General features: G+C 31.4%; 1 protein-coding gene across 5 annotated transcripts in view; it reads left to right on the forward strand.

Annotated features, from left to right (window-relative positions):
• Positions 1-26,950, forward strand: part of LOC127282164 (arfGAP with SH3 domain, ANK repeat and PH domain-containing protein) — a 527,240-nt gene that overhangs the window by 369,710 nt on the left and 130,580 nt on the right. For all 5 annotated transcript variants that reach the window (XR_007843154.1, XR_007843155.1, XM_051306275.1 and 2 more), the window contains exons 11-14: positions 1,731-1,911; positions 3,262-3,537; positions 3,618-3,737; positions 3,829-4,051. Coding sequence is in view for 3 of the 5 variants with exons in the window: in XM_051306275.1 (XP_051162232.1) it covers positions 1,731-1,911; positions 3,262-3,537; positions 3,618-3,737; positions 3,829-4,051 (800 nt within the window). In the remaining 2 variants the exon portion in view is untranslated. The remainder of the gene's footprint in view (positions 1-1,730; positions 1,912-3,261; positions 3,538-3,617; positions 3,738-3,828; positions 4,052-26,950) is intronic.

Here is a 26,950-nt window from a genome sequence, read left to right on the forward strand (position 1 = left end):
GATTCGTAATCAGCGACCCAAAAAACCCCTAGATACCAAGTTTGAGCCGCCATTTTGAATTTTGAAAATCTAACTTCAAATTCGTCATCAGCGACCCAAAAAACCCCTATATACCAAGTTTGAAGTAAATCCATCAATTTTAAAAAAAATAGCCTACCTCTCAAAATCCGACAGGTTTTTGGATGTTAGAAAAAAATCCTGACGTAATGGAGCAAAACGGACTTCGGATTCGTGTTCAGCGCGTTAAAATACATAGGAAATGACTAGTCTGGTCTGCCGCGCACGACACTTTTTTTTTGTGGGGCTGTGTAATTTAAACATTTCAATGTTTAAAAGAAAATTTTTTTTAAATTAAAAAAATATTTATAACTAAGGATTATTTTAAATGTATACCTAAATTTAATTTGTTTTATGCGTATTTGTTATTATTCTTTCAGTACAAAAATTAAATAATTTAGTTGGTTCTAACAAAATTTGAATGTAAGTATTGTGGATAATTTTTAATTCGTTGTAAAACATTAAAAGAAATTTGATTAAGATTTTTCAATGTACGAATTTAACAGAATTAATTAGTGCTGCAGTCTACTCACGTGCAAGAATTTCGACGAATTAAAGGTTGATTCTAAACTTCACGAATTGAAAAGAATTAATGAGAATTGGTTCCAACTCGCGTTGACAAATTGAAAAAGATTAAATATCCTTCAAACATTTTAATAAAAATTCAAACAAATTTATTGATTTAAAGATAATATAAGTGAAAATAATTTCAGATAAATGTATCTTATTAAAAAAAACAAAAATAATAGGAACAAAAGTGATAAAAATATTCATGAATATCATAATTGTATAAATTTATTTATCCCCTACTATTATTTTTTATTAAACATCGCTAAAAACTGCTCACATAAGTTTAAATAATTTAAAATTTATACATTATTTCAAACCTATTATCAATTTTTTATTTGATTTGGAAAATTAAAATCAATAAAATCTAGACGATTGTCAGACCAGAGCGGGCATTCGGTCTAGATAATGTGGAAGTGTAAACTCTGGAACATTGCAAGCCCGATTGAGCTCCGAAAAGTTAGCTGGTAAAATCGCTGCGTTCCAGCAGACACACGGTCTGGCGCATACAACGTGCCGGGCGTGCCGGACACGTTTGTTATCTGGAAAGAAGTTCTAATACAAGAACTTGTTCCAAATTCTGATGCTAAAATTGTACATTTTTTTATCAGAACAAATATTATTAATATTAAGTAATATTACACTGAGATTTAATAGAATTCTCATTTAAGAAAAATTCTACTTATTGTTAGTTTTTTTTGTCAATTTTTATAGATAATTTGCTAAATAGAAATTCGATAATTTAATATTCAACTCCGTAAAAGTTTTTATAAGTTAAATGTGGGTATTAGCATTAAATAATAAAATAAATAAATTTTGTTCTAACGCCACATCATATTCGTACCCTATACGGCACTTACTGTTTACAGTATTTGACCTCTATTGCGATTTGAAGGTCTAATTTTGAAGGTGGCATACATGAAGCTGAGAGTGCCACCTTCGGGAGTTCCAGTGTAGGTTGCTTTTTAAATCTCTCTTGATACTTTGAAAGTGTTTTAAAATGAACATTTTTAACAGTATAGTAGAATCTTTCTAGTATAAGGAACATTATTTTCGGTGGATTATTATATTTTAATTATTTTTATAATTGTGGAAATTTTTTTCAGGGAGGAACGATACGAGTTTATTAGATCAAAATACGTAGACAAGAAATATGTAACTAACACTTGTGCTGATGATAAAGATCTTCTATCAGATTTAGAACATGCCGTTAATAATTGTGATCTACAGCAATTATTACAAGTTTTTGCTGAAAATGTCGATCTATCAGCATCTCTTCCAACCTCTGTAAGTCATTGTTATAATTCGGTATTCTATCAAATGTATATTACTTTTAGTTGCATACATTTTTTAAAAGTAATTTTCATGACTTTTAACCCTTGGGCAGACAAGCTAGTAAAAGTTACGTAAGCAGGCAAGCCGGGTCCATTGAACACGGTAGAATTTAGATTCTTCTCTGAATTAAAAAAAAACGTAGATCTTTGTATTTTTGGTTTTCTTTTTATTATATTATGAATTTCAATGTAGTGCAATATAATAATGATTGTTAAAATCTTGAATGTAAATAAATTTAAATAAAATTCAATTGGAATGAAATTTTAACTTTTAAAAAGTTTTAACACCCATGTCGCATAATTTACAATTGGAATATGCAAACTGTAAACATATTCGGATGTATTTTTGGTCCATTTAAAATAATTTCTAGGATTAACTCCTTTTTTCAAAAGGATTCGAAGAAATTAAAAAATTATATAAGGGAAGTTCACCGGTTGTAGGCACCCTTTTGTTTATGGCTCATAACTTTTGACCAAATGCATATTATGATTTATGTGCGCGTATCAGTGGAAACCTAGAGGCCTTAGGTAACTGTCAAAGAAAGAACAAAATTGATTCCTTCAACTAGAAAGATTTTATTAAAAATTTAGTGAAGTGACCATTTTTAGTTTAAAAAAAAGTTGTATCCGGTTGTTGACAACCTTGGAGAATTCAACAATTTATGTAGTGCTGATATTTTGGTCAAATTCGAAATTATCATTTTGAAATAATTCACACCTATTCAACACACTTGGAAAAAAGTAGAAAATCACTTTTGTCTTAATTTTTTTCAAGATATTTTCATTATGCTCACTAGTTATAAGAAAATGCATGTATAGCTTCGGTATTAACACAAAAACAGTTGACATACACGTTTAACCGTACTCAGATCAGAAACATCTAATTGCTGTGAAAAATTTCATAGGGGTGTCCACAACCGGCGCACTTCCCCTACTCGCAGAGTCCAATGAACCCACTTTCCCGCCCAAGGGTTAAACTTTTTTTTTATTGAACACTTTATTGGTAGTCGGATATTAACAGTGAGTAGAAATTTTTCGTGTCAATTTAAAAGAATTTAGAAGATGCGTTAGATCATCAAGTTTTTGTCCATTCCAAACTTTAATGTATTAAAAAAAATCGTTTCTGTAGAAAAGCTGTACAAATTATTGTGTCATTTAATAATGCTGAAAATTTCAAACTAGTTTTTGTTTTCGAAAAAGAAATTACTCTACTTTTCCCTCTGTCTCTTTCTTGAGCATTAGAAAAGAGTCGGTTCTTAGATTCAGATTCTCAATCGACGTACATCTAATTTAATTTTTTTAGAATACGAATGAAACTGCACTGCACTTAGCCGTCCTTCGTGAATTAGGAAATAGTCTATACATAGTAGACTTTCTCATCCAAAATATGCCAGCCGGTGGAATTGATAAAACAACTGTCGATGGAGATACTGCATTACATTTATCCGCACGTCATGATAAAGCTGAAGCTATGAGATTACTTCTTAGAGCAGGTGCAGATTCTACGCTTCGAAATAATTTGGACAAAAGTTCTATAGAAATAGCCCAAGATATGGGTCATCACACATGTAAAGAACTAGTTAGTATTCTTTTGTGTTTTAACAATAAGTTTTAAAGAAAAATAATTTTACAGTGTATTTATAGTTTTGACATTTTTAGTTAAGTCATGCTGTACAACGACAAAAGTCTTTGTTTGATAATGTGAATATTGATTGGAATCTTTTACATGATGAAGGATCCACTGATTTTTCTGATGATGAAACAATAATTGAAGATAGAGTATGTAATAAAAATAATAATATTCTGTATGTAATATCATTATGAATATTTTTACAAATTACTTTTGTAAAAAGACATATATGAATTTTAGTTATATCGACCTCCGAATGGTACTCTAACGCCAGAAAAAAAATCTAGAAGTCGACCACCATCATATGCAGGTGGAGGAAGTACAGGAACTGGGGACTCTCCAATTACTTTGCGAAGTCGAAGTAGTACTTGTGACAGTTTACAAAGTGGTTCATCACCAAATTCTTGCATAATCAAACAGCAAATGCCAACACCACTTCCATCTCAAGTAAAAAAAGCTGTTGGTGAGTTTGTAAAAATACATTTTTTATGATAAATTTTTCTTTTCGGTTTTGAAAATAAATCTTTCAAAATGGTGAAACAATAAATTATTGGCCTAATTCTTTATATAGAACATTATTTCTTAATTGTCTAAATAGAAAAAAATATCTAGGATTTACTTGATGCTAAATGATACACTGCATAAATCATTGCTCTTCAATATCTCTTGAAGAGTAATAGTTACAGATATCAGCTATTTACAACAGGTGGCTCTGATGAACATTATTAAAAGCCTAATAAATAATAATTAAATATGCTTTGAAATTTTCGCTTTAATTGTGCTAAGTATTTTTTGAGCATAGCTTTATAAATATTTTCGCATCTGAAATTACAAACTTTCTGAAATTTTTGTACATCAAAAACATATTTTATGGCATATACATTTTTTCAAAAAAATGCATTTATTTAGAGATAAATGCGAAAAACGACAAAACACCATAGAAATGACAAAAAAAATTTGGGGCAAATGTGCTTATCATTGTAAAAACCATAAATAACACCATAAAATCATGGTTTATTGCGATTAACTCGTGAAAAACACAAAATTTTGAAAAATGTTTCACACAAAAGTTGTAGGTCTCAAAAAAACACACATTTTATATCCTATACTTTTTCTTAAAAAAATGCACTATTTTTGAGTTAAATGCAAAAAATGACAGAACACCATCAAGACATCACAGAAACATCCGACTTTGTCAGCTGAATACTTTCGGCCATAACCAACCCTCCCGCCAAGGTTTCTTTCAAATATAAACAAAGGAGTACTATTCGCGGCCGAAGGCCGCGTACTGTTAAAGCCATAAGGCAAAATTGTTATATCGTGTTGTCGTATGGATTCGGGTGTCTCCGACTGCGTTCGGAACAGCGACCCCTGTTGAAAATTCCTATGTGAGAACACATATGGGATCCCATCCAGGATCTCTTGTGAGTTCTTATGTGGGTTCCCATACAGGTTCACACATAAGATCCTGTATGAAAAGGTTCCTGAGATGAACTTGCGTGAGAGCTCGCGCATGATCTTATGTCTCTGTAAAAGCAATAACACAGGATCCCGTGAGGTTTCCTGTGTAGGTTCCTATATGAACAACACGATAAATAGGAACACACATGGGATCTTATCCAAGATCCTATATGAACAACACGATAAATAGGAACACACATGGGATCTTATCCGAGATCCTATATGAACAACACGATAAATAGGAACACACATGGGATCTTATCCGAGATCTTGTATGAGTTCTTACATAGGTTCTCACCTATAAGAAGATTAATAGCTATAATAGATTAATAGCTATTAATCTTCTTATAGGTGAGAACCTATGTAAGAACTCATACAAGATCTCGGATAAGATCCCATGTGTGTTCCTATTTATCGTGTTGTTCATATAGGAACCTACACAGGAAACCTCATGGGATCCTGTGTTATTGCTTTTACAGAGACATAAGATCATGCGCGAGCTCTCACGCAAGTTCATCCCAGGAACCTTTTCATACAGGATCTTATGTGTGAACCTGTATGGGAACCCACATAAGAACTCACAAGAGATCCTGGATGGGATCCCATATGTGTTCTCACATAGGAATTTTCAACAGGGACACCTTGTGTGAGTGAATGATATACATATTTTTAGTTTCTCGATGGCCTTTGACCACGCATAATCATAAAATATCTTTCCTTAAATAAAAACACATAATTGAGATTATTATTGTTTACTTAAACCTTCCTCTTATTAAATCTAAAAGTAACTTTTATTATTTGCTCTAACAGGTTATGGGCCCAGTCTACCCATCCTGTGCTAGAATTACTTTAATAAAAAGAGGATGCATGTGTTCGGAAAGTGTGGCGTGCGCGGTAGCCATATTTTTTATACTTACAGTACAGGCAGCACACGTGTGATTCGCATTCATCATGTCTCACGAGATATCTAATCGAAGCATAAAAAAGTTTGACGGGACAAATTTTCAAGGTTGGAAATTCCAACTACAATTATTATTTATTGCGAATGAAATACGTGAAATTGTAAACGGTGCGTGAGTAAAACCAGAAGACGCTGAGTCGCTCGAAGCGAAATCCTGGATGCGCGATAATGCAAAGGCAATGTTTCTGATATCGTCGGCTCTTGAATATGCTCAACTTGAACTTTTATTGGTGTGTACGACCGCGAAAAAAATGTGGGACAATCTATGCCGTATTCACGAACAAAAGTCTGCTGCAAACAAACTCATATTACTGCAGAGGTTCCATGAGTACCGCATGACTTCGAGTGATTCGATTGTCCAACATATCGCAAAGGTTCGGAATATGGCCGCACAAATTGAAAACGTGGGTGAGAACGTTTCCGAAATAACCGTGATCCCGAAAATCCTTGGAAGTCTATCATCAAAGTTCAGTACTTTTCAAACCGCATGGGATAGCGTCGATCCAGCACGTCAGACTTTGTTTAACCTTGAGGAAAGGTTAATTCGCGAGGAAGTGAGATTAAATGATGAAAACGAAGGTGCAAGTGCATTTGTCGCCCATAAGAGTGATGTGAAAACCTCTAAGTATAAGAAAAAGAATTCAAAACAGAATAAGAAGAATATCAAGTGTTATAAGTGCAATGAAATGAGACATTTCTCGTATTCGTGTCCGACTAAGCAAAATAAAAAACATGATGGAAATGATTCATCACGTGATTGTGCATTTATCGCCGAGAAAGTAATCAGTTCGAATCGTCAAATGATAAACAATTCAGAGAATTGTTTCTGGTCAAATCAAGTGAAATCTGGCTTACCGACAGTGGCGTGTCGAGACATATGACCTATCGTCGCGAATGGTTCACCGATTACCATCCGATCAAAAACGGTCATATCGATAAACGTGCCATTCGTCAACTCGTATCAAAAGGACTCATTCATGGCGTATCACTGGATGATACAAGTGATTTCGATTGTGAAATGTGTGAACTCGGAAAATCGCATCGTTTGCCATTCAAGAAACACGAAAAAGTATCGACAAAACCGAGAGAGGTCTTTCATACCGACGTGTGCGGTCCAATGTCGGCAGAAACTCCAGGGGGTGCAAATTTTTCTTAATGTTTAAGGATGACGCCACCGGGTATCGACATGTCTACTTTTTACGTCATAAGTCGGATGTGTTTGAAAAATTTAAAATTTTTGAAAAAAGTGTCTTCAACGAATTTGGTTGTCGAATGAAAATCCTGAGATCGGATAATAGTGGTGAGTTCCGGAACAAACAAATGGATGAGTATCTCGAATCACGCGGAATAAAGAAGAAGAAAACCGCTCCATACACACCTCAACAAAATGGTAAGGCCGAGAGGGACAACCGAACCATTGTCGAAAGTGCGCGTACCATGCTTCATGCAAAATCGTTACCCAAAACTCTGTGGGCAGAATCAATCTACACTGCGGTCTATGTGCTGAATCTAACACTTTCTTCGGGCGGTAGTGCAACACCATACGAGATGTGGGTGGGAAAGAAACCGACAATGGATCATATCAGGATCTTTGGTTCTGTAACATATGTTTACATTCCAAAACAGTTTACGAGCAAAATGGATCTTCGTGGACAAAAAACGATTCTGGTTGGTTACGAAAACGAATCAACTAATTATCGAGTGTATGATCCAAGCAAAAAGCAAGTGCATTTTTCGCGAAATGTCACATTTTACGAGCGAGTCGGTAAAGTACAGGCAACCGAAGAAGAATCTGATGATTTATGGTCGAAATTATTCTGTGGACAAAGTCGGGTTCGATAATTAGAAGTTCACAAATAGAATGACTGTGATTGGTATATTATTTATTAGTTTACATGGTGTTTTATGGTTTTTTCTCGAAAAATAATTACTTTTGGTAAAAAATATAAACAACATAAAATGTTGTGTTCTTTTGAGACCTACAACTTTTGTCTGAAACATTTTTCAAAATTTTGTGTTTTTACGAGTTAATCGCAAAAAGCCATGATTTTATAGCGTTTTTTTATGGTTTTCATCATTATAACGATATTTGCGCCAAATTTCACTATGATTTTCGAAATCAGCGCACAAAAATACGTTAATATATCAAATTTCATTTAAATCGGATGCATTTTCCATTGTTTTGTCATTTTTATGGTGTTTTGTCGTTTTTCTCATTTATCTCTAAAACAATGCATATTTTTGAAAAAATTTATAGAAAATAAAATATGCATTTTGATAAGACCTTCAACTTTTGTTTAAAATATTTTTAAAAATTTTGCGTGTTTTCCAAGATAATCACAAAAAACCATGATTTTATGGTGTTTTTTATAGTTTTCACCATGATAATCAAATTTGTGCCAATTTTCATTTTCGTAATCAGCGCACCAAAATACGTTAGTGTACCAAGTTTTATTCAAATCGGAGGTGTACCTCTTTCAGAAGTATAAAGCAAAAAGTAAAGTATACACGAAAAGAAAATCCTTTGCAATAAATGTTAAAAATGATACAAAAATTTATTATATTCTTTAGCAAGTCATGGAAATTAAGGCTATTTATTAAAAATTAATATATTTTTAGCAAAAGCTTTGTAGAAACAATTTTAACAGAAATTAAACTTACTATTTTAAAATTCATAAGAAAGTTTTCTTATTTTTACTAAAACTATATGAAAAAGGGAAGCTGAATTAAAAAGCGCGCATTTCGTTTGCTAAAACTATACGAAAAATTGAAAACGACGTTAAAATAAAAGAAAAAAATTTGTCATTATTTACTACCTGTCGAAGGATTGGGTCATCGCTGTTAATTGTTCTCTATTGTAGCAGAGGATGCAGGTATGGTTTATATACACAACTACACACGCACGCAGGTTCGCTTTGACGCAGAAAAAAAACATGCTTTATGTATACCACACTCAGCGCAGTATACATTTCTCCACTGTTCTTTAAAATAAATACTTTTTCTTACTAAGTCATGCTCAGTAAAATTTTGGTTTCCAATTATGTTTTTGAGTTCCAGTCCTATATTTTCGTATCTATTGCATTGTTTGAATACATGCTCTGGTGAGTCTGGCTCACCACAACTACAATTATGTTCGTCTTCTCTTATTATTTTGAATCTGCTCTTGAAAGTCTTAAAGTTACCATGCCCAGTGATGAATTGCGTTGTCCACCGACTAGGTCGTATCCAACTACTCTTCATTCTGGCCTTAATATTAGGAAAGTACTTATATGTTTCTCTGCCTTTTTCAGAAGTGTTCCAGCACTCCTGCCATTCACCCAGAAGAGAGGAGTACACTTGTTTGCCAGATGATTTTTATAATGCTTTTGTTTCGTTTTCAGTCAAGTCTTCAAATCGAAAGCTGTTATCCCGGAAAGTGAAAGTTCTACATTTGCGGATGTTGTAATTGCACGATTGCCTGTCACATTCCAGATTAACGGGAAGATTTCCCGTCCAAACTGTCATTGACTGTGCTGAAGAGTTGCAGTAGGTTCTTGTGACTCTGATCAAGTCATGCCTTTGAGACATTTCTAATGTTCTTTTTGCTGTTTTACATATTCTATCATACCAAGTTGCTGATGCATACGCAGCTATAGGAACGTAAAGTACCTTATAGATTGCATTCATAGCACTATATTTTAAGCCCCATTCATCTCTTGCTTGTCTTGATAGACTATTAAAGAGCGCCCTGGTTCTCCGGTCTATCTCTTCAACATGACCCGTTACTGTTATGCCATTAATTCCGGCTGAGCCAAATGTTATGCCCACCCACACAGCACTGAAAGTTTAGTAAACATTTATTAAAGCTTTAACTGCAATGTTCGGAATGTTTAATTGCAAACTTGAGTAAAGGTTGCATAAATATTAAAATGTCCGCCATGAATAAATGTTTATCAGGAAAGTTGAGTAAACATTTAAATTAAATATTCGTTAAATGTTTATCAGGAAACCTGAGTAAACATTCAAATCAAATGTTCGTTAAATGTTTAGTTCGAAAGTTGAATAAACATTGAAATTAAATATTCATTAAATGTTTAGTTCGAAAGTTGAATAAACATTTAAATTAAATATTCGTTTAAGTTTTATCGCAAAAGTGGACTGAAAATTTAATTTAAATATTAATTAATATTAATTAATTAATTAATTAATTAATAGTTATTAATTATTATTATTATTAATTACACAGGCACACAAAAAATAAAAAGCTGTTTGGCCGAGACACTACACTAGTCTATTTCCCTGTATTTTTTCACGCTGAATCCGAATCCGAAGTCAGAATTATCAGATTGGCTTTTATTTTTGAGATAAACTCAAAAAACTGCTCAGAAAGAAAAATAAAATCAGAAAGTTAAAAAATTTTTGAATGTCACTGCGATAGTGTAATTCCATGTATTTTTTGTCGCTGAATCCGAATCCAAAGTCAGAATTGACAGATTGACTCAAATTTTGAAGATAATTCCAAAAAACTGATTTTGAGTATTTTGAGTTTTATGTTACTTGCGTTTTTTTGCAATTATCTCAAAAATTTGAGCAAATCTAACAATTCTGACTTTGGATTCGGATTCAGCGACAAATTTGTAAATTTTTAATTAGTAAATAATATTTAAAAAATTAATTAATTTTATAATAACCCTTTCATATGACCTTCAGTTATATAAAAATATTTTACAGTATTATTTCGATACACTTTCAAATTTTATATTCATCTACAATGTAAATATTTGGAATATTGAAATATCTCCGTGAAAACCTTTTTAAATTAGCCTGCCCTTTTGAGTCGATAAGTAGGATCACTTGTCCATCAGTAAGTTGTAGAGTGTGTGGAAGATTTTTTTTTTCAGCCAGATATCTGTAGTGTAGTGGTTAGGGTCTTTAGCTAGCGCGCGGCGAACGTAGGTTCAATCCCCAGCACACCCCAATTTGTTTTCAAAAATTGTTGTTTATCAAGCATGCAATACTTTATTCAATGTAAAACAAAGCATCAAAGCAGAGCAACGATGTTGAAACTTATTTATTTTATTTTTATTCCCAAAAAATAAATTTTTTTTATTGTCCTCCGATAATTAATAACTAATAATTAATAATAATAATAATTAATAACTATTAATATAAATTAATACAACAATAATAATAATGATCTATTATTATTATAATAATAATAATAATTATTATTATTATAATAATTATTATTATTATAATAATTATTATTATTATTATTATTAATACTTCTTAAATATTATTTATTTTTATTTTCTGAAAATGTAATTTAAATTATCAGGAAATGTTCGTCGCAAAAATTGACTGAATATTTAAATTAAATTTTCAGTCCACTTTTGCGATAAAACTTAAACGAATGTTTAACTTAATTATTTAGTCAACTTACCTGCTAAACATTTAACGAACATTTAATTTCAATGTTAATTCAACTTTCGAACTAAACATTTAACGAACATTTAATTTCAATGTTTATTCAACTTTCGAACTAAACATTTAACGAACATTTAATTTCAATGTTTATTCAACTTTCCTGATGAACATTTAAGGAATATTTAATTTAAATGTTTACTCAGCTTTCCTGATAAACATTTAACGAATATTTAATTTAAATGTTTACTCAACTTTTCTGATAAACATTTATTCATGGCGGACATTTTAATATTTATGCAACCTTTACTCAAGTTTGCAATTAAACATTCCGAACATTGCAGTTAAAGCTTTAATAAATGTTTACTAAACTTTCAGTGCTGTGTGGTGCTGACGTGCTCTCAACACGTCGTATTCTTTTATTATAAAGTTTTATTATTGGTGGAGCTCTGTTATTAAGGAAACCCTTCACCATTAACTGGACGCACTTGCTAGGAGCAAGGGCCAGTTGGTTTTTATTGCACCACTCTACGATCGTGTTAATTGCTGTTTGGCCTTTAATTTCTAGAGATCTTTTTGAGTCGCCTTCAACAAGAATCACTTCATCATCTGCATACGCGATGGCTTCGCATTTCAAGTCTTCTAGCGCTCTTAAATTCGTATCGAAGATGATATTCCAAAGAGCAGGGCCTAGGACAGAACCCTGAGGGTACCCCTTGTTTACATTTTTGACATAGTCTTTACAGCCATCCCTGATCAGAACAATTCGACCATTAAGATAATTGTTTATCAGAAGGTACAGCTTTCGTGGTCAGTTTATCTTTCTAAAACCCTACAAAACGGCGTGCCACTACACATTATCGAATGCCTTTTGAATATCCAGAAAGATTGCAACAACATATTTAGATTTTGAGTTTGTTATATGTTTCCTGAATTCTGTAATTGCATCAACAGTGGACTTGCCACGTCTAAAGCCATATTGCTTTGGAGACAGAGATGGTTCAAGATTCATGTTTAATTTTCTGAGTATTAAAGCTTCTAGAGCTTTTCCCAGTATAGGGAGGAGACAAATAGGTCTAAATGATTTTGGATCTGCTGGATCCTTTTCTTCTCCTTTTAAGATCGTGATTAATTTGCCAATCTTCCACTCATTGGGGAAAACCGAATATTTTAGGCAGTTATTATAAATGTTGAGCAAATCCTTATGTACTATAAGGTAAGCTCATTGAATTATTTCTAGCGTAAAGCTATCTGGCCCTTTAATGGCCACGGTATATGCATTCTTTGCCTCTTGGTAAACCTTTTTCAATTCAAGCCTTTTATTAGAATCCCTTTCTCTTTGAAAAGCCCGTCTAGTCTTATAAGCGCTCTTCTTTAGATTCGTTAAGCCTCCATCCCACCAGGGGACAGACTTTGCTGTTTTATGTTTAAGTGGTATAGCCAAATTGCATGCAAGTCTTAAACAATGGTTTAGTTCCCTAAGTCGCAGGATTACATCTGATCTATTTCTAATTTCATGGTTAATTCTATTCCATGACTCCAACAGTTTGCTATCAAAGAGATCCCAATTTGCTCTTGATGTCACATATGACCTGATTCTCTCCCCTTGAGAATTAAAATTACTTTGTCTGGTCTTATTATTTATTTCAAAAGTAATAGCTCTGTGGTCACTGGAGGTCCAGCCCTCTCTGACTCTCCAGTTGACACAATCATATTTACTATTATTAATCATTAGTGTGACATCAACATATCTCTCTCCAACTTCACTGTCGGTTGTTGGAAGGTCATGTGGGTCATTGATTATAATTAATCTCCATTGAGCAATAAAATCTTCTAGTTTTTTACTTTTAAGATCTCTTCTATTAGCGCCCCACAAGTGGGATTTTGCGTTGGAGTCTATGTCGACAATCAAACTTCCCTTCCCAAGACACCTGAGAACTTTTTTAAGATTCTCAAGATGCCCTTCAATGTCCTGGCTTAGTTGGAAGTATCCACTAGCTACATATAATTTTTCTGCTTCATTGCCAATCTGTGCAACCGCAAAGTGCGGAGTGCACAGATGACTTATTTTTAGGACTTCAAGTTCTGGGTTGAGAATTGCAATTGCGGCCCATGGGACATCACAGTTATCCTTGATAATTCTTGTTCCCATTTCCAATCCGATCAGTTTGTTCTCCCTTGAGTAAGGTTCTTGTAATAATAAAATATCGACATCATTATCCACGGCTTTTTGTCGAATTTCAGGAAGAACTTTGGTCGCTCTGCGACTATTTAGCTGCACCACTTTAATTTTTGTTTTTAAGCAAAGATTTTGAACTGTTCTACAGTCCATAATTTGTTGAATTAACTGTGCGCTCTAAAGCCATTTTATATGCCGGACATTTTTTGTCTAGTGCATCATGGCTGTGTTCTTGCTTTTGTTTAACACAATTAATACACTTCTCTGGCTTTTCATTATTAGGGCATTCTGAAAACTTGTGTCCAGTTTCTCCGCAGGAAGAACAACAAGTCTCCTTGTCACAGTGCTTGGCAATGTGACCAAAACCTTGGCACTTAAAGCACCTAGTTACCAAGAGGAAGTCCTCCACTTTACACGAGAGCCAACCAATGTAAAGCCTTGAAACTTTCAAGAGTCTGTTACGGTTTTCCGGGGACACCTCTATTACCCAGTTAACCGTATCGTTGTTCCTTTTACCAGTTTTAAATCTTGGAATAAAATTTTTCGTATATTCTTCTTTGCTTTCGCGAAGATTTTTGTTTTGCTCATAAACCACTTCAGTCAGCTGTACCTCTGTATAATCCTTTGGAATATCATAAATTATAATCCTAGGGTTTCTTTTCTTTGGCCTTTCCAATGTGAACTTTTCACTCAACTTTTTGTTATTTTCCAACTTGACTAAATCTTCATCTGAATTAGTAGTATTAGATGAGCCTTGGTCTCGTCAATACTTTCTGTTTCTGTTTTTGACTTAACAAAAACAACTTTTTGTGGCGGCTTGACAGCTGCCTGTTTATGCACTTTTGGTGCAATTAATTTTTGCGGATTAGTAGTCGCAACCACTGCCGCATAAGATGCCGTGTTCATCTTTTTCCTTTCCTTTAACTGACCCTCCAAATTAGACAGTTTTCCTGTCAACTGAAAGATCAGTGTGACGAGAGCATCAAGGCTATCTTCAACATCGTCATCTCCTCTTACGCTTTTTCTTAAACATGCAGCATGTATGGCTACATACTCCGGGACAGATTTTTTCCAAAGGGACTCCTTCGGTGGGGCTTCCACCATTTCCTCGACCTCCTCTATATTTGCTCGCTTTGACGCAGAATATCGCAACGCACAAACTTATATTATATACATGTTTCACGAAGGTAGAAAAATTTTTTATATACTAAGAAGATTGATTTTAATGCACTTGCGAGAAACTTTTTATTTATTAGTTTAAATTTTATGCGCTATTATTTTTTAATACTCATAAGAAAACAATAACTAACTTAAACTAACGTTTAAGAGGTCATTTTTTAAAGTAACAATGATTATGAATTTCTTATGATTTCTTATAAAATTCTTGATAATCTAAAAAACCAGTATTCCTAATTTAATTAGTTAGTGAATTGAGTAAATATTTAAAACTTTATTAGTAAATTTTGAGAAATGTCTTTACTTTTAAAAATTAATTACTACTCGTTATGTGAACTTTTAAGTTGCTCGGTTATAAGATCCACATTCAATTCAATTTAATCTTAATATTGATTAAAGAAATACAATATATATTTTACATAAATTCGAAAAACAAATCATTTTAATAAATATAACTGAAATAGAATGAATGGAAAAAATAGCCAAATACAGGAGTAACCCTACTTAAAATTCTCATGTAGGATCTTATATAGAATCTCACATAAATTCATATATTAAAATTCACATAAAATCCTATGTGTCTTGTAAGAAACTATATAGGATCTTATGAAAAATCATATAGGAAATTGAGACACTCTCTAAATCTTAATCAGTCATATTTTACTGATTAGCAGTAAAAATTTACTAATTGCCATAGCAATTAGCAACTGACAATTAGTAGAAATTTACTGATTCAATTAGTAAAATATCAATTACTGATTGAATCAGTAATATAAATATATGGCGTCGGCCACAAAATCTACTGATTTAATAGTTAATTTTAAAGATTATGTTATATACAAATTACTGATTTACATAAGTTATTTTCTATTGCTTGCATATTCACTAATTATATTAGTAAATTTCAAGAAATAACTGAAACTTCAGTTAAAATGAAAAGTACTGATTCAATTAGTAAAATTTCTACTGATTCAGATTTAGAGAGCATGATTTGAAGTAAGATTCGATGTAAATTCTTATAAACGTATTCTTAAGTAATAAATTATGTAAATTCCTATGTGAAATCCTACAATTTTTTCTGGTCACATTTTTTCCTTCAATTTCTTATGTCAATTTCCTTCGTGTTTTCTCATTAAAAAACATACGAAAATTCATTGCTCAATTCTTAACCAGAAATATTCCTATAATCATACATCAATTTTTTTTTCGATTCTTGAATAAAAAATTATTACAAAAAATCTGACCTGAAATCATATTAAAAATCCTCACGTGGGATCATATATGTATATGATTGATTTGAACATAAGAAATCCTATAGGATTTCATGTAGATTCTGAAATATCTATATCTAAGATTTCACATAGAATTATATAGAGGAAACAATATAGAATTTTATATAGACATTTTCAGTTGGCAGACGGCAGTTTATAAAAATTAAAAATTATTTAATTAAAAATCAAATAATATTACTGCAATTTATCTGAAAAGAAAAAAAATTGTGCTTTGCAATACACCTTCTGAGTTAGAGTCTTAGCTTTTATATAGTATTCAAGACTGATCTCAACTGAGAGAAAAAAATTATCACCATCTGCCGGCGAAAGAGTGGAACTATGATGATCTACATCTATATTGCAATTTCCCATATTATAATTTCGTATATAATTTCCTATATAATTCCTCATATAATTTACGACTTGGTATCTTAGATGGACAATTAAAATAGTGAAATCCACATTCTTCATAAGATCGTATATAGATTCTTACATAACACATAGGATTTTATGTGGATTTTAATATATGAATTTATGTGATATCCTATATAAGATCCTACATGAGAATTTTCAGTAGGGAATCATCGTGACTTTTCGTTAGCAATCGCTCAAATTCGTTCAGACTCGCTCTGTTGCCTTCGTTCCCCCTTTCCCAACCTTCTTTTCTGAAATTTTTGTATCGGCTACACCAAAATATGAAAATATTTAAGCAATTAACGTAATCATTTTATAATGATACTAGCTAAAACAAACGCGCTTGTTTTTCTTCTCCCACATAGCATGACTTCTTGCTGTGAAGTTACTGGAAGGATATCTGTAGAGTTTGTAAGGTTACCGTGTAAGCTTACAGTAAACTAGAGGTCATATTAAAACTTCCGCCATTACAGTAAGTTTACACAGTAAATCTAAGGTAAGCTTACACAATAAGGTCGTAGTAAGTTTACATGATAAGGTTTTGATAAGTTTATACGGTAAGGTTGTTGCAACCTTCCTGTAAAGTTACTATTACAGTCATATTAAAATATTTACCTCATGTTAATCTTACGGGTTAATATTACACGCTTATTTGAATTACATAAAATTTTAAAACTTTTTATGATAAAGCAAAGAAAGATAATAATTAATCAGTCAAATATTTTTAAATGGATTTTGACTTTTTTGTAATATTACATTAATATTACGTGCTACATAGGCATTTTCAAAGGTACACATATGTGACGGGGTCTGAGAAAACGGTGCTATCGACCAAAATCAACTTTTCGAGAAAAATTAGTTTACTCAATCTTGATGATAAAGAAGGTCCTGGAACACATTGGGTAGCATATAAAAATATAAACAATGAAACGGAATATGTATTTTGATAGTTTTGGAAATCTTTCTTAAATGTAAAATTTCATCACCTCGAATTCTGCCTGTTCCCTCAAAAGTTGGTGGAATTTTACCACTAATACCAATTTTTGCCGGACTTAGTGCATTAGGAGCACTTAGCGGTGAAATCAGTAGTATTGTAAAAGCAGTAAATGATGCTATTGCTGCTAAAAAACAACTTTCAGAAGCTCATCGACATAATGAAACAATGGAGGCTATTGCTATAGGAAAGGGTATATATTTGAAACCCTATCGTAAGGGACTTGGTCTTTATATTAAACCACATCAAGGAAATGGATTGAAATATACAAAGAGCGTTCAAAAAAACTAATATTGAAGCTACCTCACCGCGCACTAACCGACTATGATTTACTTAAATATGCTAAACTTATGAAAATACCTAAATTTCGTGGAGTTTTCATGAGAAATGAATTACCTATTACAGGATCTTATAAATGTAAATCAGCAATCTTGATGATAAAGAAGGTCCTGGAACACAGTGGGTAGCATATAAAAATATAAACAATGAAACGGAATATAGTGTTGGTAGCTATATAAAATATAATATTGAGAGATATCAAAATTTTGATACATTTATATGTGGTCATTTATGTCTTAAATTCTTATGTAAGCAATTTAACGTTAAGAACAGTTTTAATCTATATAAGAGTATGTAAACAATTATAACCTTCAGTATAAAGGTAGATGTCCAACATGAATGAATCTTTTACTTTAACGTTAACGGGAATGTCTTCAGTTCTGGAGGCTTCATACTTCCCACCTATTGAACTTTCACATAATAAAAATTATACACTTAGGCTTGTTGATTTATTTACATATAACTCAATTCCTAACATTGATGAAAGTTCTAACAAATTTTACATAGATGATTTTGAGATTACTATACCTACAGGTAGTTATGAAATTAAAGATATAGAAGAATATTTGAGACGTCAAATACCTGATGAAGATTATTTAGCAATAGATTCCAACAATAGTACATTAGGATGCAATATCAAATCAAATCTTTCGATTGACTTTACTCCTGAAGATTCTATTGGCAGTTTATTGGGATTCACTGCTCGCAAACTAATGACGAATTTAAAACATTTCTCTGATTTACCTGTAAAAATATTGAAAGTAAATGCTCTACGCATTGAATGTATTATTACCACTGTCACGTCCCGAGCTAAGGTAGAGTTTATTTATTATTTATAATAATAAAAGGGAGATAAGTTGCTGATTAATCAGGTTGGTAAAGCCTGATATTTATTTTTAATGTAGGATCGTGTCACTTTGTCAAAACTAAGGGTTTTGTGTCAAGCGATTAAAGAAAAATATTCCTTTTTATGATTTGCAATTTATTAATAACATTATATAATTACAATAGTACTTACAATTGATTCGTTGAAACTTAGTAATGTAACAAGCGGCAATCAGGATTACAAATATGTGTCTCTGGATGCGTTGTTATACAAATCATAAATTGTTACACTTAAAAAATTTAGATTTTATACGACAGTTAAGAATTATTTAACTCGAACAAAAGAATTATATTGCTTAAAATAAAGAGAAACTTGTTTCTCTTTTACAAAACTTTTGTAAAACTCACTAAACTCGCGGGTTTAAATAACGAAGTTTAAACAATTACAAAACTGAAGAGCCAATTCTCAGACACTATTCGGGCAGAAGCTCGTCCGATTAACTGACATTTTGCAATAGAAAAACTGGGGTTTATATACTACATGATCTTTGTTCATTGGGGTAGAATTGTCACGTATAATTTGCAGACAGCGCAATTATCACGTACAGTTTTCATTTAGCGCAAAAGTCACGTACATTATTTATTAATAGAATTATAATATCTTAATTAATTTATTAAAATTTTAGTTTATTGATTATTAATTAGTTGATTGCAGTCACTTAGGATGTATAGTGATCGACAATTGATATTATGAAAAATAATATTAATATCGAGTAATAATCAATAATCTTATTGAATTCTTTAATCTACTATATATATATATATATATATATATATATATATAACACATCTGCTTTATGCGAGTCTTCAGCATTCAGAGGTGTTATATTACATCTATCTTTCACTATTAACATCGTGAATGACTCATATGTATGTAATGACCTTTATTTAAAAGAGATAATTTAATTTGTTCATGATCCATCTTTTAAGAATTTTTTTGGTACCGGGATGTAACACCACTGGAGCGTATATAAATGGTGAAAAAGTTCACACTATACATGAATTTTTCCCTACTGTTCTACCAGGATATAAGATTGTTCAGCTTCGAACAGCTTCCCGAACCTTGCTGGGAGGAAAGTGTTGAATGTAGTGTCTAGTTCTGCTACAATCCTACCTCTGAATTTTGTCTGCACACTCTTTATTTTGGTTACAGTCAACTCAGCAAGCGGTTTTGTTGTCAGGAAACTTTCCATGTGAACAATAGCGTTGAGTTTTTGTAAATCCATGATTTCTTTTTATATCTGTAAGCAGAAGTAAATGGAAAATTTTAATATAAAAATCAAAATTAAGCTGGGAGTGGAGTGGGTTAAAAAAGAATTTGAAGTAGAATCTATACCTTATAGAAGATGGAGTAGTGATGCTAATGCTGTGGCTGCTGTTGATGTTGTTGCTTCAGTATGTCTGTAACAGTTATGCTATCTCTGGGCCTGTGTTCTGCATTATATCCTATCAACCCCACTCTTTTTTTTCATAAACTACTTTTTACTCCCACTTAAAAAAATAAACTGCGCACGCAACTTACCATATACTATGTATCCATACTCTTATAATAATCCGCACGCAAGTTGATTAAAAGAGAGAGAGGGGGAGTGTGCATGCAGCACGGTGCGCCCGAAGGGGATTTAAATAAAAAATGGTTCGCACTCAAAAAATTTTGTTGATTATGATTCTTCGATGCATAAGGAACATGTTTCAATAGTTTTTAAAATCAGTTTACGTGCCCGATTTAAAAAAAAATTAGTTTTAGTGCAAAAAAAGTGTTTTTTAGGGAATTAGAGTTTTTTTGATGTATAAAGACTATAATAATATAATATAGTATATATAATATATATAGTAGTGATAGTTGTTTACTCTCAAATCGGTGCTTTTTACATTTTTGATAGTCCAGCTGTCATTGTAAGGTGCGCCCGAACGGGATTTAAGTAAAACATAGTTCACACTCAAAAAATTTTGTTGATTATGATTCTTCGATGCATAAGGAACATGTTCCAATAGGTTTTAAAATTAGTTTTCGTGCCCGATTTAAAAGAAAATAGTCTTAATCATTAAAAATGCAATTTTAAGAAAAACATAATTGATTTATTGCACAAATATAAAAACAAAACAAGAAAACATCTTGAATATTAATGAAATTTAAGTAACATGCATAAATTTAAATGAAGACGCATATATAACACCTTTTATCTATACATGTGTACTATTGTAGCTTCGTACAGCTCGAAGTAATTTAGCAAAGTAATTTTCATTAACCTTTGATACTTTAAAATTTTTCCACTTCTCATTAAAATCGTGATGCACAGACTCTGTAGCTTGTTCTGCAAAAAATTCTAACCCTACTTGATGTTTTAAGCAAAATTGTGGAACGTGTTTGAAAATTGTGTGAATTTTTGGTGTCACTGAGATGCCTAAGTGTTCATAGCTTTTTTGAAATTCGGTAATATGCTGTTGAAAATGTGGCCCCAGTTTCAATGAAAAACAATCGTCAACAACCCTTTTAAACTTTCTAAAAGTATCTACGTACGCAGTGTATCCCGCTAAACCTCCAAGTTCAATTTCGCATAACCGTTGGAGTTTGTCGACATTATTTAGTAGTGCTTTACACGCATTTCCCTCAAACGAAAAATTACCACCATTTGTATGACTTCTTTCAACGTTACTTTGCTGTGCCCACTTTGTTGCAGTGTCGGGATAGAGTTCAAGAATGTTATTGTAAAGCGTGTTAACACAACCCAACAATAGATGTAGTTCCGGAGGAGGGATCACATCCAAGATCAGTTGATCGTCATCTGATGAAAACAAAGGCGGATAAATACAATTTTTAAAATCCTTTACCTTACTTTTAACACTTCCATGACTCCGCCAATCATTGTAATTAGAAAGGCAGCTTGCTGTTGTTCTTAAAGTGCCACAAGAACTTAATTCATATTTCGTGATGTCGCACCAAATACATGGACAATAACTTGCGTTACTTGTCAAACCGGTGATAATATTAGCAAGTTTCAAGTCTACCGTGATTGTTCCAGGATATTCAGCTAAGCACTCATTTATTTTCAGTTTCGACCACAGAAGTTTGACATTGTGGTAATTTTCTTGTGTACCTGGGGCGAGAGCGATGATGAATATTTTTTTCACACCAGTATCTTTCCATTTTTCGCGGTTTTTTGCAGTTTTTTCGTTCAAGTTGGCGTCTTCTTTCTTCGATTGAATAGATAAAGTGAATTTCAACGAACCACCGCCACCATCAATTCCAAAATTTAAGTGAAAATAAAAAACTTCCCGTTTATCAATAATGTGTTCTATATAAAACATCAGATCCACACAAACAACAGCAAAGTTTGGAACTTTTGTCGTTACATCTTTCTTCGTAATTTCAAAATCAAATGAATGCAAATCAAAAAAATTATCCAGGGCATGAGACTTAAGAAGCATTTGATCCCGAGCATGAGATTCAATAATATTTCTTTTACCAGTTTTTTCCCTTATAAACTTGGAGACATCACGCACCTGACGATCAGATATATTTAGATCCATTTGTAAGACAGATAAATCATCAGACGATATTTGACGAACTTGTTTTTCCTTTTGTGCATTCACGAGTACATTTAATGGTTTACCACGCTGCTGTGATAAAGATACTGCAAGATTTGATTTGTGTTCCTTGACATTTAATTTATCTTTAACTATATCTGATTTCAAAATTTCAGATACTAAATGTTCAGATTCCTTTGGCGTTTGGAGACATTCTTGAACATTTTTTAATAATGTAGTTGAGTTACATTTGTGACTAACACCTTTAGCAAATAAAGTAAGACACTTCGAACATCGCTTACCAACAGTCTTTAATATCTTAGAAGACTTTTTTTCTTTATTTACTGAATTAAAATGTCCTTGTCTTGATCTTATTTCATTACACAAAGTACACTCACATTCTTTTTCTGACTCTGATCCACGTGTTTTTATTTTAAAATGATAATTTGAGTAGTCCGGCATTTGAATTGAGCTTTTCGAACTTGGATCTGCAATAGCCTTTAAAATTTGGTGCCTACAAGCGCAACAAACTACAGCAGGTAACCGTAAATCTTTTTCATTAAAATCAGGAAAGAGCTTTTTGATGTCGGATCCGATTTTACCTGCTGTTTTAAAATACTGATTTTTTGGTTTCTTTTTGCACATCAAGCACATGTTGTAACGATTGTGTTCATGGCTTCTGGCAGATTTACCTCGAAACTCCATCTTGAATGATTGCTATTGCTAAAGGAATGTGTGATATAATAGGTTACAAAAACATGTTTTAAAAGAAGTTAATATTTGATATTCCGCCAATTATACTTACATAGCCTTTGAATAATCTTCAAAATCGATTTTTATGCATTAATTACATTATATTTTCATTAAGTAGTTTTATGTAAAACAATAAATGATCCCTCGTTTTTATCCACCCGAATAATTAACCAAAATTATTTTACAATGACAGATGTACTATCAAAACTGTAAAAAGCGCCGACTTCAGAGTAAACAACTATTTGATCACTACTGTATTATATATATTTATATGTAAAATTAAAATATAAGCAATAATTTTATGATTTATTATAGTCTTTATACATCAAAAAAACTCTAATTCCCTAAAAAACACTTTTTTTGCACTAAAACTAATTTTTTTTTAAATCGAGCACGTAAACTGATTTTAAAAACTATTGGAACATGTTCCTTATGCATCGAAGAATCATAATCAACAAAAAATTTTGAGTGCGAACCATTTTTTATTTAAATCCCCTTCGGGCGCACCGTGGCAGCTCAACATATACTCTAAACTCCACTCTTGTTGTCAAGAGGGTGGAAAGTGGGTAGAATTTTCAAAAAATGCATATGCAAAGGGGTTAAAAATTTCAAAAATTCCCGCGAGCAACAGCGCCATCTCGCGACAACGGTCGGTAACATCCGCCAAGGGTAAAGTAGAGTTACCATATTTCGGTAAGATAGATTCCTACATTACCTGTGTTTTAGAACTGGAACAGCCCTACTACTCTCTTAACTAAGCTATTAAAAATTTGTTTTGATTTTTTTGATCTGAGAAAGAAAACGCATGGCCTTTACCTTAATTCAGCGAAAATATTATTTTGGACTAATATATTTTAATTAGAATATTGGTCATCGTATGATTACATTTTTAGATCATGAGGAAAGAAGAATGTTTATTTAAATTATAATGATAATTTTCCTTCCCAATTATATATTAGAATGTATTTTCCTGAATTATTTTTTAATAATTTTATTTATTAATTTATATAACCTTGAAATGTGGTATAAAAGCAAGCATACATTTGTTAATAATTATTAGTCTTCAATAAACAAATAGCTTGATAGGTTGTGTGTGTTTGTTAAAGAAAAAAAATTCATTTTTTAGTTAAAAAAGACAGACAAGATGGATTCTATAAATATTCCAAATTCATTGAAATTGTGGAGAGTAATTATATTATAGTGAAAAATATTAAGAGTAAAAAACGGTTATTATTGGAATCGGAAAAGTGGATGAAATTAGTAGTGAAAAATATAAGTCTTTTGAATAAAATTTTGAAATTAAAAAAAAGAATTGATTAATGTGAGTAAAAAATGAATTAATTATTATTAACTATTATATTCTTAAAGAAGTTGAGGAATTTAATGAACTTTTTATCCTCATTTTATGAATGTTTTAAAATATGAAAAAATAAATTTTCCTATTAGTTTAAAAGATGTTTCTATATTCGAAAAAATAAATAGTTTGAAAATAAATATTTATGGTTTTGAAAAAGTTGGTAAAAATAAATAAGACATTGTCTCTTTTTATTTAAGGGATAATTTTTCTAAAAAAGATACTATTCATTTATTAATTGTAAAAAAGTAGACACCAGTTCTGCAATAAATAATAACACTAAAAATAATTTTAATTATCACTTCGCGTGGAGTCATAATTTGTCACGATTGGTAAAATCACAATTCTCAAAACATCACGGTCGAACATATTTATCTGACAGATGTTTATGTCATTTTAATTATGAAAATTCATTTCTGAAACATAAAACCGATTGTATAAATTTAAACGAGTGTAAAGTTATTTTACCGACAGATGAGGAGAATATTTTAAAGTTTAAAAATTTTAGATTTATAAAAAAGGTGCCATTTGTACTATATGCGGATACAGAAAGTCTTTTAGAAGCTTTTAATGATAATGAAATAATATCTGGGGTATATAGAAAACATGTTCCGACAAGCGTTGCATTTTACTTAAAATGTAATTTTGATGATTCACTTTCGGTGTTTGAATCTTATAGAGTGCAGGATTGCATTTCTTGGTTCATGGAAAAATTAATAAGTATTGTTGATTTAATTAAAACATATTTTTAAAAAATAGTGCCAATAGAAACTCTAAATTTTCAGCAAGAATTGGAATTTCGAACCGCAAAAATTGGTCACATTTGTGAAAATTCGTTCGAAAATGATGATATTAAACATCCAGATCACTGTCATTTCACTGAAAAATATAGGGGTGCAGCTCATCAGGGTTGTAATATTAATCATAAAAATTCGCATTCGATTCCTGTAGTATTTCATAATTTGTCGGGATACGATCCACATTTTTTTATAAAAGAATTGTGTACTAGTTTTGCAGGAAATGTAAAACTTTTACCGATAAATAAAGAAGATTATATCTCCTTTACCAAATATGTCGATGGTAAAAATGTATGTTTTAAATTTTAGACTCGTTTAGGTTCATGCCTAGTAGTTTGGATAAATTAGCAAGTTTTTTAAATAATAACGAAAAAAATGCCGCAAAATATTGCAATAATATCGATGAGTGTAATTTACTGGTCAGAAAAGGAGTTTTCCCGTATGAATATATAGATAGTTGGCAAAAATTAGAGGAAAATAAGTTACCGCCAATAGAAGCATTTTTTCAAAATTGAATAATTCAAATATATCAAATGAAGATTATGCGCATGCTTGTCAAGTCAGATTTATATTTAAAAACAGACGTTTTACTTTTAGCTACTATTTTACAGCACCAGGACTTGCATATGATGCTATGTTAAAATTCACAAAAATAGAACTAGAGTTATTAAGAGATATTGAAATGTTACTTTTCATAGAAAAGGGTATTCGCGGAGGAATTTCTCAATGCTCAAATAGGTTTGCGAAAGCAAACAATTGATTTATGGGACCAGAATTCAATTCAGAAATTGAAGAATCTTATATAATGTATTTTGATATAAATAATGTATATGGCGCAGCGATGAGTAATTTTTTACCCTATTCTGATTTTCAATGGGAAATTAATTTATCAGAGTTTGATGTGAATAAAATTGAAGATGATTTTATGTATGGATATATTTACATTTGTCCTCTCTTTCTATATTCATTTTGAGTTCTCTTTCTCTCTCAATCTTATTAGAAATTATATTTTGTCTCCCTCCATCCTTCAAGGGTGTGCGTTATCGTAATATTCCTTCTCTGTTCAACCTATGGCATTTGTCTCTGTCATTTAATTGTAAACTATGCGACAGTATATAAAAAGAGGCCAGTGCCATAGGAGCTTTAATAAAAAAGTAACTACCAAAAATAGAAAAACCTCTTAAGTGACTTGTGGAGTGCACAGTGCAGTGATTTTGTTCTTTTTAGTGAAAAAGTGAGTATAAATTTAAAAATTTATTTATATTTAAAGTTTTTTTTATTCAAATTAAACAAATTTTTTTATTGAAATTCGAAAAAAAATTTTAATTAACTTTAATTTTTTAAAAATTTGCTTTTAATTTTTTAAATTCAATTTTTATTAATAATTATAAATTATTACTTGTACTAATTATAAATAATTATAATTTAATGCTAATAATAATTAATAATTATTAGTGAAAAATTTAATCCTTATAAATAAATTTTTTTTTAAATTCTCACAATTCCGCTAATTGGTTTATATTCAACAATTCTACCATGTAAAATTCTAAGCAGATATCAACAGGTCCACTTTTGAGTGATTCGTTTTGTTTTGAGCAATCTATTACAACTGAAGAAGCGTACTCTAAAAATTATTTTTTTGTTAAGATTGGTTATGATTCTTTACCATAATATGTAGCTTGAAAATTATTAAACATTTTATACAAAGTACAATATTGATTTTTGTCAATGTCGAGATTCATATTTCCATATGGATAACATTAAGAATTTAAAAATAAGTTAATATCAGAGATATTAGAATGATCAAAATAACTTGAATTTAGTGTAGAATTATTTTTTTTGCTTCT

The sequence above is a fragment of the Leptopilina boulardi genome, unplaced genomic scaffold (assembly GCF_019393585.1).
Source record: "Leptopilina boulardi isolate dan_hultmark-lab unplaced genomic scaffold, ZJU_Lbou_2.1 LbouV2_285, whole genome shotgun sequence".
In the NCBI taxonomy this organism is placed as follows: domain Eukaryota; kingdom Metazoa; phylum Arthropoda; class Insecta; order Hymenoptera; family Figitidae; genus Leptopilina; species Leptopilina boulardi.